This window comes from Acanthopagrus latus, chromosome 18 (genome assembly GCF_904848185.1).
Source record: "Acanthopagrus latus isolate v.2019 chromosome 18, fAcaLat1.1, whole genome shotgun sequence".
Taxonomy (NCBI): Eukaryota; Metazoa; Chordata; class Actinopteri; order Spariformes; family Sparidae; genus Acanthopagrus; species Acanthopagrus latus.
Window position 1 is genome coordinate 4,241,706 of NC_051056.1, and position 12,392 is coordinate 4,254,097.

At 39.1% G+C, this 12,392-nt stretch overlaps 1 protein-coding gene across 8 annotated transcripts in view; it reads right to left on the reverse strand.

Annotated features, from left to right (window-relative positions):
* fat2 (FAT atypical cadherin 2) overlaps window positions 1-12,392 on the reverse strand; it is a 150,797-nt gene that overhangs the window by 37,780 nt on the left and 100,625 nt on the right. For all 8 annotated transcript variants that reach the window (XM_037076687.1, XM_037076689.1, XM_037076686.1 and 5 more), the window contains 3 exons: window positions 4,823-5,034; window positions 2,120-2,257; window positions 1,871-2,014 (listed from right to left, as the gene is read on the reverse strand). In XM_037076687.1, the coding sequence (XP_036932582.1) occupies window positions 1,871-2,014; window positions 2,120-2,257; window positions 4,823-5,034 (494 nt within the window). The remainder of the gene's footprint in view (window positions 1-1,870; window positions 2,015-2,119; window positions 2,258-4,822; window positions 5,035-12,392) is intronic.

The following is a 12,392-nucleotide window of genomic DNA, read 5'->3' on the forward strand; positions in this document are numbered from 1 at the left end:
CAGTGATTTCTCTTTAATCACCTTCAGTCATTAGTTCATCTGTCTTCATTAACAGCTTGTTAGGCAGTCTGGAGCAGAGCAGGTAGACGTTTACAGCGCTGCTCGAGGAATATGAGGCTCTACTGATGGAAACACTTTAAACGTGCAAGCTTTTTCAGGTTACTAACTCTTCATTAGGAGTCATTCATGTAAAAGTGAGTCCCTGTGCTCATATTTTCCATTGAGTTGTCAAATTTCACACATGAATACGAGTGCTGCTCCCCCCAGTGAACATCTGCAGGAGCTGATGAGCAAGCGATGTTTTCCAGAGCATTCTGGGTGGATTTTTATATTTCTTTCTTGTTTTTTTTTCTATTACACATCGCTTGTTGACTTTTTGTTGACACAGTGGTTTGTGTTAAGTCTGTGTTTTCTTCCTTTGCATGCAGCGTGGCGCCAACATGTTTTTAACAGGCTGCGAATGTGGTTAGTTCCTGAACACAGACTACATCTGAAGAGTCTCTTAGACTTGCCCACGGTGTCTTGAAGGTGTCGCAAATTAAAAAAAAAGAGCCCACCTTATAATAGAGAGCACATATTTCTGCAGTTTTACTTGCCAGAGAGGAAAGTTACATGTTGATATTTTTTTTAATCTGAGTTTTTTGTGGACTGTAGCGCCGTGCTGAGCACATCCTACTGAGAGATATTCAACTGTGTGCGTCATTTACTCAGTCTTTAGACCCGAACGTGTATTTCACCTGCTTGTTTCTGCTGCTTTCTCAACACTTTTCTGTTGACAGTTGATGTCTGTAACAGCAAACTAGAGCTACAACCAACTATTTATTTCAGAATTATTTCAGATTATCGTCTATGAAAAGTGACATCTTCAAATTGCTCCTTTTGTCCAACCAAAAGTTCAAAATCCAAAGTCTCTTCACTCACTTTGAGTATGACATATATGACATAAATTTGTTTAAAAAAAATGACTTAAAGTAATCAACTAATCGTTGCTGACCTACAGGAGATATCGCATAGGAAAAATCCTTGGAGCACTTGTGATGAAATTCTAAGCCTGACAAGATGCCATCAGTATGTGGGATGATTATAACACTAAAGTGGAGTCGTTCTGACATTCATCATATGCTTCTTACAAAGCTTTGAGTTGTGAACAACTTCTAGCCCACAAAAAACAAACTTGACAAAAAATTGAAGATGAAATTGAAATGCACCAAACAAAACAAAAGCTAGCTCACTTAAAATGTCAAACTGAAGAGCTGCTTCAGCTTGTTTTACTAGCAGAGTATGGCCAACACAAAAATAAGTACTTAACCTCTGAAAGATCGTCTTTTTGTTAAGGGGAATAGTTTGAAATAACTCAAAAGGTAGAGAACCTACAACAAACAGCATGCACTACAATGGACCAAAAAAACACTCCTGGTAAAAAACCTTAATATATAAATTACTTCACTTTGATGTATGAAGAACTTGGCCTTGACTTGTCCATTTCAAAATCCGAAAATATGTCAGGCCAAGAGACAGGCTATGCAGGACGGAATCTTGATTCATATTATATAATTGCGGGGTTGTACAGGAAGACTGTGAGACCTGAGGGCTGTGGAAACTCACACTTTGTCCAGTCCACTTGGCTGCAGACTCCAACAGACCTTAATGATTTACTTCACCCACGATCTACTTTACCATTGTTAAATGTATACACTACTTCCACCGACAAAGTCTCCCTTTAAGCATAAGCCAAAGCTTTCAATCTACACATTTCACTTATATCTGCAGATCCACCTTTCAGCATCTGATCCTGATGTGCATGTGTATGTGGGGCTATGAGTGTGAGCTGTGCACAGACATGTCATGTGAGATGTTGTGGTTGTCATACCTGCAGCAGCAGACTGTGGTTAACCTGAGAGAAGACGGGTGGGTTGTCGTTGACATCGGTGACAGTGACGGTGATGAGCACCGCCGAGGAGAGAGGAGGATCACCTTCATCTGCTGCCTGCACCGTCAGAGAGTAATGAGGGATCTGGAGAGGAGACAGATGAAATTCAGCTTTTTTTTTGTCTTTTGTTTAACTCTTTGCCTCTTTTTATTTGGATTCTTTTTTTCTTGTGTTTAAGCTCACACTGACCTCCTCTCTGTCCAGCGCAGTGCGGACAGTGATTTCTCCACTGCGGGGGTGAATAGAGAACTGCTGCAGAGGGTCTCCGCTCACGATAGAGTAACGCAGCAGATTGTTGATGGGACCGTCGTCGTCAGTGGCTGTTACCTGGAGGTAAACAAAGGGAGTAAGTCACAAGCCAGACGTGAGATCCACACATTACACAGACAGCATTCAGTGGATGCAATCCAACAGAGCAAACACAATGCTGAGTGACTGTAAAGTAATGTCAGCCGTCATAGCACCTCAGACGGCAGCAGGGCCGACGCCGTCATTTTAAGGACTGGATGTAGATCAGTGGGTTGAAGGATGTTCTCTTGACTGATGGCTTTTACACCCACAAAAGACACCGAGTTAGTAAAGAAGAAAACTGCTGCAACCACATTTCAACCCATTATTCCTCTATTTTTTGTTGGTTGTTATTCTAGTCCTGTAATTAGCTTGAAAAAAAGATATCAGCTCGTTGTGATGAAGGACCTTTTGACAAATTTGTAGAAAACCCTTGTTATTTAATCTACAACATAATTTCACTGTTATATTACAGTCTTTATGAGCTGTTTCTTGTTACTTTTAACCAATAATTCTAGCTTGTGTTATCACAATCTTTAGCTTGTTACAGCTTTACTTTAACCTCGACTCTACATTTGTTTCAAACTTTTTTTCAAGAACACAGCAAAATCTTCACCCAGTTCCACCTCGACAACCATATTTATTGTTCTTAACAAGCTTGTTTTATCTTTGATTACAACTTGGTAACAACATAAGCTCATTTAAGGTTTGTTCTTTAACTTCAACATTTATTCTTAACTTGAAAAATGACATGTTTGGTCTTGGTTGAAGGTAGTCTTATTTTTGATGGGGGTTAGGGTTAGGGGTTTTACTTTTAGCCCTGATCTGTCTTGAAACTAGATCCTATCGTTGTAAGAGTTGTGTTTTTCTACCATCGGTCTTGTTTCGAGGAACTGACACAAATTAGTCATAAAAACACAAATAAAGAATTCATAAAACAACTGAAGTAGGATTTAGCATAATAATGCGTAATGGCAGATTGTTTGATTTGCTTTGAGTAAAACACTTTTGGGCCCAATAAAAGATGACGACGACTCATTAGGACGTAGATGTCTCGCAGTAACAATCATGAGCTCATCCTGTCTTTGTTTTGCTTAAGCTCACTGTAACAATAAATCCTGTTATTTTCTTCACTGACAGACGACACTCTCCCTCCATTATGTGAAAGCATTCACAAGATTTTTTAACCGCGACATGCTGCAGTTAAATGGTGAAAACTGAGAGCAGGGATGGAAACAGGCGGCGAGAGAAGAAAAATGTCAAATATGAAACCATATGATTACAGACTCATCATCCAGCCGTGGTCCAACCATCAGCGAGCCACTGAGCTGTGTTATTGCTGTGTTATCTCTGCTGCTGGCCTGACAGATGATGGCTGACATGTCGGATAACTGTGTGAGTGTGTGTGTGTGTGTTTAATCTGTTTTTGTCCATGTGTACATCATCGTCAGGCTGCCAGATCATCTCATACTGCCGTGTTGTTATTGTGTGTGTGTGTGGATCTATACATATGAGTTATTTTTCATGAGTTGAATTCTGTGTGTTGTGTGTACATTTTTTTCCCCCCATTACCTGAATCATCAGTGAGCTGCCAGGTGTCAGACGCTGTTATATTACCTGCACGTGTGTTCGTGTTGGAGTGTTTGTGTGTGTATGTATGAAAAGAGATAATCTGAGTGCATTGGTGTGCATGACAAACAAATATTTGTACGTTACACCTCTGATATGTGTGCTCTGATGCATGATGCATGTGTATAGCATGTGTGTGTGTTTCTGTGTGTGTTTTCTGCTCTGAAGTCACAGATAACAGTGAAATGTCCTTCAGTTAAACTGAACCTTGGAAATATATTTAATTTAAAGTCCAATTCAAATTTGGTGATTCAATTAAAGATTACTAATGTTTTCGTGTCTATGATGTATGGATGTGCCCCATATTCTGTGTGTAGGTAACCTTCAGTATTTCATCTTATAGCCATTTATTTAACACAACCTTCACTACTTCTTTTTCTAGGGTCTGTGCTAGCTTATTTTAGGCTTTGCTTAACCTGACTACAATGTTAGCTCATTATAAGCTTCAAAGACGATATTTGTTTGTTTGAACCAGACATGACGTGACACATGTGACTACATGAGCTTGTTTTAGCCTTGATTTTAACTTGATGACGACATGAGCTTGTTTTAGCCTTGATTTTAACTTGATGACGACATGAGCTTGTTTTACGAACTCGATGACGGTGATCCCAAAAGTTTGCTCGAGACCACAGCAATATTGTTGTCTCAGCTTCACCCTGCCAGCTTTATTTATTTGTTCCAGACAAATACACTAGCATGTTTTGGCCTTGATTTTAACTTGATGACAACAATGGTTTGTCTTATAGTTTTTAACTAACTGCTTATTAGAACCATTTTCTTTAACTTGACAATAATAAAAAATCCTACGTTCATTGTAAAAGTTGAGCTTGTACATCAACTTGTTGGCTACTTCAGTACAGTTTCACTCAAAAAATGTTTACAAGCCTGCATTTAATGTATATAAACATATATCTGCATCCATTTCTGGATATATCTTTCAATGTGCTCATCCTCGTGTGCCTCAGCTCTCACCTTCATCACCAGGCCTCCAGGAGTCAGATCCTCTGGTATCTCTGCGCTGTAGTCGCCACGTCCAAACACTGGCGTGTTGTCGTTCACGTCTGTCACGTTGATGATGACTGTGGTGATGTCACTGAGGGACGACTTGCCTCGACTTCCCTCCACAGAGAGGTAGTACTCCCGAGAAACTTCAAAGTCCAGCGGTGCAATGAGGGTCAGAAGGCCTGTGAAAACCACAGAGCAAGGACTGAATTATTCTCACTGAAAGGTGTGAGATGATGCAGTGCAGGTTTGTCTTATATTTGTGCAAAAAAACAGGATCAATTCTGCACAAGAATCAGAGAACGCTTCACTCCATGGACTGAACTTCAGATCTTTTCCACCCCTCTTTGGTTTACTATAAAACATCACAGAGGGGGTTGCTGAACACTTGTGTGCTGTGTTCTGATGTAATTTTAGAGGATTTGTTGGGGGTGATGAAATCCCTGACTTTTACTAGTTACCTCAGATATACTACTCAAATGCAAGTAGCTGGCTCCAAATTCATAAAACATGCCCAGCATCTTGAGTTTAAATTCTAGTCAATATATGAAACTACCACATATACTCCCCTTAAGTTTATGGAAATACAGATAAAATGATGCAGAGCACATCTAGAGTCATAGTGAGTTCATACAGAACATTTTGTGTTTGAGTATTTGAGGCTGGAATGTTCATTTATTAGGGAAAAAAAACTGGATGGATGAAAAAGGGATAAAATCAATATCATGATCTGTGTGGAAAGTTCTCAAATGACTCAAATGAAGCATGTTAACATGGTGATATGTAGCATGTCATGACACGCAGCACCTTACTACCTGCATAGAACTAAGGAAAATAGAAATCTGGCTTCATCCGGAGGTGGACGTTGTCCTATTCCACTTTAACATGCAACACGTTCATGCTCGTAACTGAAATGCTAATGATGGCACGGCGGTGTAAGGTGTAAGTATACTAAAACTCCTGGATGTTGCTACAGCGTTGTGAGGGTACAATATTAAAATGGATCATATGCTGCGTTTGCATTATCCTCTATGTGCAGAGGAGTCTGATTGGAAATTATCATTATTTTCCACAAACACGGTGCTGAATAATTGTGGCCTGTTTGTTTCGCTACAACTGAGGACCAAAAGAACAGCTGATCTGCATGAAAAGCAATTTCTTCACAGTCTGTACAGAAGAAATCAGGTCCGGGTCATTGACTCACAATTCTTATTCAGATTTTATTCCATGCATTTCTCTCCTCAACACCACAGCTTTTCAACTGCACATCTGGACTGTCACCATCTCTCATCTCTATGTAAACTACTGGGATGTTGCTCCGCTTCAGCTCACATCATACTGGAGAACAGAATGTACATTATTTAGTGACAGACATAATATACTTTTAAAATGGATGTTCTTGTGGTGTTGTGAAGCAGAGTGCTTTGGATGATAATATCCACCATAAGTCAAACACACCCTGTGTATGTGGTGTCATGTGACATATGTAGTGAACTCCCACTTCTGTCAGCTCACTGAAGCTGTGAGTTTAACCTTTCAGGAACAATTAATCTCTCCACAGATGGCTGCTGTCGCCATGTGCTATCTGTCATCCACATGTGAAGTTTAACCTCAATTTATGGCAGCGATAAAAGAGGCGTCAGATCTAACAGATATACGGTGCCGTGTCCACTTTTCTATCATTACTAATTCGCTCCTTTCTGTTTGGTTTGAAGTCGTCATTTATCTGACCTGCCGTAAACCTGCTCAGCTTTAACAGATAGACATTTTCACCTCCTGCTCTCTCCTCCTCTGGTCACTTCATCAACAGAACAATGTTGAATTGGATGTTCGGCGTGAGGTTTTTACTGGATATGAATGACTTGCCTCCAAGCTGGAGGACTGACACATTTTGTCAGAGTTACTGGTAAAAGAGAAGATACTTAAGGTAAGACTGGAGCAGTTTGTCAGTAAGCAGGGCTGAAAAGATTAGCTGACCAACCAATCCAGAAACTGTAGGTTAAATAATCAGCTGTCTAATTTTGATGACTGGTCAATTGATTACGTTCATTTTCAAGCAAAGATGCGAAATGTTAGAAGGACTCAGTTTCAAATGTTTTAATTAAAAGTGTTTGGATGGTTAGTGGGACAAAACAAGGAATTTAGAGATGTTACCTTGAGCTTGAGGGAAATTAGATTGATTAGATTGATTAATTAATTAATTGATTAATGTTGACATTAAGATCAAATGAAAAGTTACTTTAAACTGTTGTGCTATCAAAATGTAAGGTTTGTGTCAGTCTTTTTCAGAGTTTTTTCTTTTAAAAAGGGAAAACTTTTCAAATGCAGCCAGAATTTTCCAAAATGCTCTGAAATATAGGTGGCAGCATATCACCAAAATAATCACTAGCTATCCTTGGCTTGTAGTGCCAATTAGCTCATGGCTCTGTTAGCTGTGGAGCCAGTGGCCCTAGAATTTGCCTGGACCGGATCTCGGATCACAGGTGAATTACCACAGGTGACACAAAATAAACTGGTGGTTCTGCTTAGTGAGGTGCAACATCAGAAGAAACTTCAATCCAGATGGTGCACAGCTGTATTTTTGTATTCTACTCTGGCCAAACCTTACGAACTGCTCCTTTAAAATAGCCCTTTAAAAAAAGTTGAATGTCAACTAAACCGTGACAATTTCATGTTGTAACAGATCATATGTCATTTTTATTTGGGAGATTTAATGATAAAACAAACTAACCTGATGAAAAAGACAGAATTGTTACCAATATCACATATTTTTGTTCAGTACCAGTAAAATCTGTTTGAAAGTTTAGACAGAATGGCGAATAAAAAAAAAAGACGTTCTACCTCTTTCAGCAGCTCCCACTGAGGTGCTTAAAACAGTGCATCAGATTTTCAATTCATGGTTATATACTGCACCTGTCTTCATCTCATAAAATAAAAACCTGACTCACATTTACGAGAGGTATGATTTGGATGGAGTTTCACTGTCAACAAACCAAATCTAAACATGTCACTTCTATTCTGATGAGCCTCTGTCAGTCTTCATAGATGTGGTTGTTTGGAGACAAGAGACTGTAAATTTGTGTTACTTACAGTGAAAATGTCTGTTGAGCTCATGATACCACACAAAGCCTGAGTGTTTCTTTAACGGCAGCGCGTCCTCTCCAGCAGAGTGTGTCTGACACACACAGCCTATTTTCTTGGGCTGCCAGCCAGTCTGCTGAGCCGCACTTCATTAAGATAAAAAACAAAACGGGATCCAACGAAAACAAACATCGAGCATTCCCCTCCAACTAAACACCTCCAGGTTTCAACAAGTAAATTATTTGTGCCTCGCGCGGAGATCTCACTTTATTGATTTTTCTGAGATCAAGGAGATTTGTACAAGCAGCCTCATTCAGGATGAACTCGACTCTATGATTTATTTAGGTTTTTTGCACCTTTCTCTGCAGGGACATGGTTGGCTGAGATCCAGATTTTTTTTTTTTTTTTTAATCAACACCTCACATCTCATTCACGCTCCTTTGTACACTCTAACTTGACCAGCACATCCACACCCTATACGTTTCATCACAGAGAGGCTCTACTGCTCATTTAAACAAACTGAGGCACTAAACAGGATCGAACGGAGGCTCACGGGAGTTTAGATGTTAGCTGATAAGAACTGAAAAGCTAGTTTCTACATTTATAATCACCTATGAATCAAATCTGAGTCATTCTCATGAGAAGATGAGAATCAACACATCCTGCTATTATCTCTGGGTGTTTAAGACCAGTGTGAGAAACTCTGCAAGTCAAAACAGAGGACCACTTTATGGCATTATTAGATTTTTGCATTGATCATTTACAGTTTAATGTCGAATGCCTCATCTGATTCGGTCCGTCTTGGTGTTCCTGGATTACACAGCTCAGTGCAGCTTTGACATCACGTGTGGAGGGAGTGTAATTTAATTCTGTTGCTTTGATGAATCCTGAGAGAACGACCGCTAATTATTTTGTAAATTCAGCTGATATCATCCCAGAGGAAAGCCCTGTTAGTGTTTATTTCCACAGAACTACACAAGTGTAATGTTTAAAAATAACCACCAGCCCACTGATTATCTGAATAAATATGGGTACGTTGTTCAGAAATGGTTAGAAATGGTTGTTCACAAATTCAATGTTCCCCTCTCATGACCGCTCAGAGCATCGTCTGTATGGAGGAGGTCAGAATTAGTCTAAAAGACTTAAGAGATAACATTTAAAAGGTTATTATTTTGTTACCCTACGTAGAACAAGCATCGCATAACTAAACTTAAAAAGGAAAAGGAAATTGGTAACAAGTTTAAAGTTGATAATTATTAAAAAATGTCAGTAAATGGAAAAAAAAGTTGAATTTTACGTGCAGATTTAGAGCTTCAATTGTAAAGATGACATTTGAAATGAGAATAGAATGAGGGTAAAATCAAATGTGCATGAGGTTAAGCAAGCAATACATTCATTTTTTTTTCTCCATTAAATATGCTTTTGAAAACAGACAAATCTTCGCCTCTTTGACAGACATTTGTTGAATAAAAGTACTGATTTTCCATCAACCTTTAATTCCTCCCACCTCCTGCCAATGACTGGAGCTCTAAGGGCTCCTTTTGTTCTATAAAAACAAAACACTTTCGTACTATTGCTGTAAATATTTCTCACAATCCCGCAGATTTCACACAATGTAATCTCAGTGCAGAACCCAGGCAGACATTCCTCTTTGTGCTGGTCATGTTTGTGCAGGTAATTATGCTAATGTCTGAGATTTATTGTGGCACTGACTTATTGCTGTAAAAACCCTGCACGCTGTGTCTTTAATACAAATGGCGATATGTTTCATGTACAGCAGCTTGTACACGGCTGCTCGCTCCCCCGCTGCCAGCTTTCTGTCAATAAGGGCTCGTATCTGTGTTTTGTGTTTTGCTCAAAGCAGTCGGAGCTCGTTCTGCTCAGCGTGACGCGACTCCTCAGACTGAAGAAACAAGGTGAAGGTCATCCGTCATTGTCAAACTAAATGACTCTGTTTCCCACATGTCTCAATGTGTACAGACACACACACACACACACACACACACACACTTACACACTTACACAACAGCAGGTCTCAGAAAGTCAAACTGAAGATTTAATACCACATTTCAAATGTAATACAGCTCAATTCAAACAAAAAGAAAGACAGATTTTCCGGACTGTAGTTCCGTACTACATAACCATCATTAATAAAAGGCAAATCTTTGGTTAATTAAACTTTACGTAAAAGTTCTGTCACTGTTACAAACAATGACAAGCAGCGGTGTGTAACAGTTCATTTCATTGTTAACTTTCAGCTGATGTTTGTACCTTTACAACCATTAAGTAAAGTTTTATAAACTATACATTTATCATTCATTGTTGGCGCTTAACAGAAAATGTGAACACCAACTCATCACTTTCCAAAAATGTCCTCGCTCTTCAGGTGTAAAACCTAAACCAATCCTCATTAAGAAAACAGTCATTTTAAATAACAGATCCACGAGTTGAAAGGTCCAGACAACAGAATGCTGCATAGAGACCGTTTTGTCTTTCACCATGATGAACTCAGGTAAACAATGTGTTGCAACAATCTTTCAGGAACTTGTTTATACATGCTTATCGCAGCGCCTTTCCAGTTAATACGAACGTTGAGCAAGGTTCAGCTTTTGTTGCCAGAGCCGTCTGCGTTTGTGTCACTGACTATGCTAACAGAGTCATTTAAATGAATTATGAGGTGTCATTTTTCTAACATAGTGTTCCTATTTGTCTAAAGCGGCGCTGTAATGTAACTAATTACTTTTACTCAAGTACTGAACTTCAGTCCCTTCTCGCTTTACTTGCTACAAAAAGGAGCTCAGCAAAAGCTAATGAAGGTAAAACGACAAACACTGTTTTACTGTCAAGCCATCAAACTATCAAACTACAGAGCAGCTTCTTTCCTTCTCTGCTATAAAAAACTGTTTTAATTTTATGAGTCACAATCCAACCGGATGACAAGTATCAAGAATAACAATATAAGTGATTCAGAAATAGCCAGTCTTCTCACTGATGCGCTCGTTTGCTTATGTTGGTCATAAAGGGGCATCAATATCAAATAGAGACAGTGTCATAACCAGGTAATAACTTCTTGAAGCGTGTTTGTGTATTTCATACTTCGACTCTACTACATTTTGGAGGCATACACTGTTCGTTTCACTATCTACATCTATCTGCTAACTTCAGCTACTAGTTACTCTGCAGATTTCATACTGCATCAGAGCTAAAACAGTGCATTTGCGATCAGCAATCGGATTAAAACGTAATAATTATACGTGACACATTTCTATCTTTCATTCCAAATTTGAATTATGATTTAATTACAGTCGTGATAACACCCTAGTGTGTCAGATGAGTTTTTTGTGTAGTCTATTCTTTCTTCCAACACTTTTAACCACAGAGATATCACTTCCCTGTGATTCACCGACACATTACTCCATCACATCGAGTAAACCACCGTCCATCTGGCGGCTGCAGTAATATGACAAACTGTGGTACACCAAGTGTCAGGAAAAAAGAGAAAACACCTTCTGATCTGTGGCCAGTGTGAGATTTACTATTTACAACTGCGTCCTCAGTGAGGCTTACTGATGACGCAGACCATCCATAATTCATTTGAATAATGTGAATCATTCTCTGGACATCAAAAACAAAACTCATAAATTATCAACAGTGATATCAACAAGGCCGTGACTCATTCTGTTTCTGAATACATTGACTCACAAAAACAAGTCAAACTTTGCTCAGCTGAACGGTTTTATTCACTTTTTAGATTAATCCACTTGCTCTCAACCAGCAGCCAGGCCTTTTGCTCATGTTAATGATTTCCCCGAATGACTATAAACAAACCCCAGAGGAGGGATGTGTGCTTTTCTGTGCAGCGGTACAGATGGCAGGGTAACGTTACCAAAGGCAGTTCTTCAGGACAACTAAAACAATTCTTTAACAATACTGCTCTCCAACAACATCCATTTTACAAACTTAGGAATGAATGCAAGTTCAACAGTATTTTTGAGAACCCTGGTAACAACTCATTTGTGACCAGTGGTTAGAATTGCTCCAAAGTTCCTGCATTAAAAATATGATTAATTACGGAGTCAGCATTGTGAGCCGAGGTCAAATAAACTAAAAAAAAACTCACATACGCAAATATAGAAAAGAATCCATGTAGGACATTTTTTCCTCTCTCTTCTTAGATGTTTCAACCCAACAAGGTATAACGATTGAAATTCCTGCAAAACTTTTCTAACCTTAAATTCATAATATGCATCTTAAACTATTAACTTTTTATTCACGTTGGAAGGTTGCTGGTGGACGTGATTGGCTTGACTGTGCTCTGGATTCACAAAGATGACACAGCAAGCTCACTGTTGACCTGCAGCTTCACTCCCAGACACTTATCCTGTGTGCACAGAGGCGATCAGCTGACTGGTACAGGAGGAAACCAGATGTCCAGTTTATTTTCTTTGTCAGAAATCTT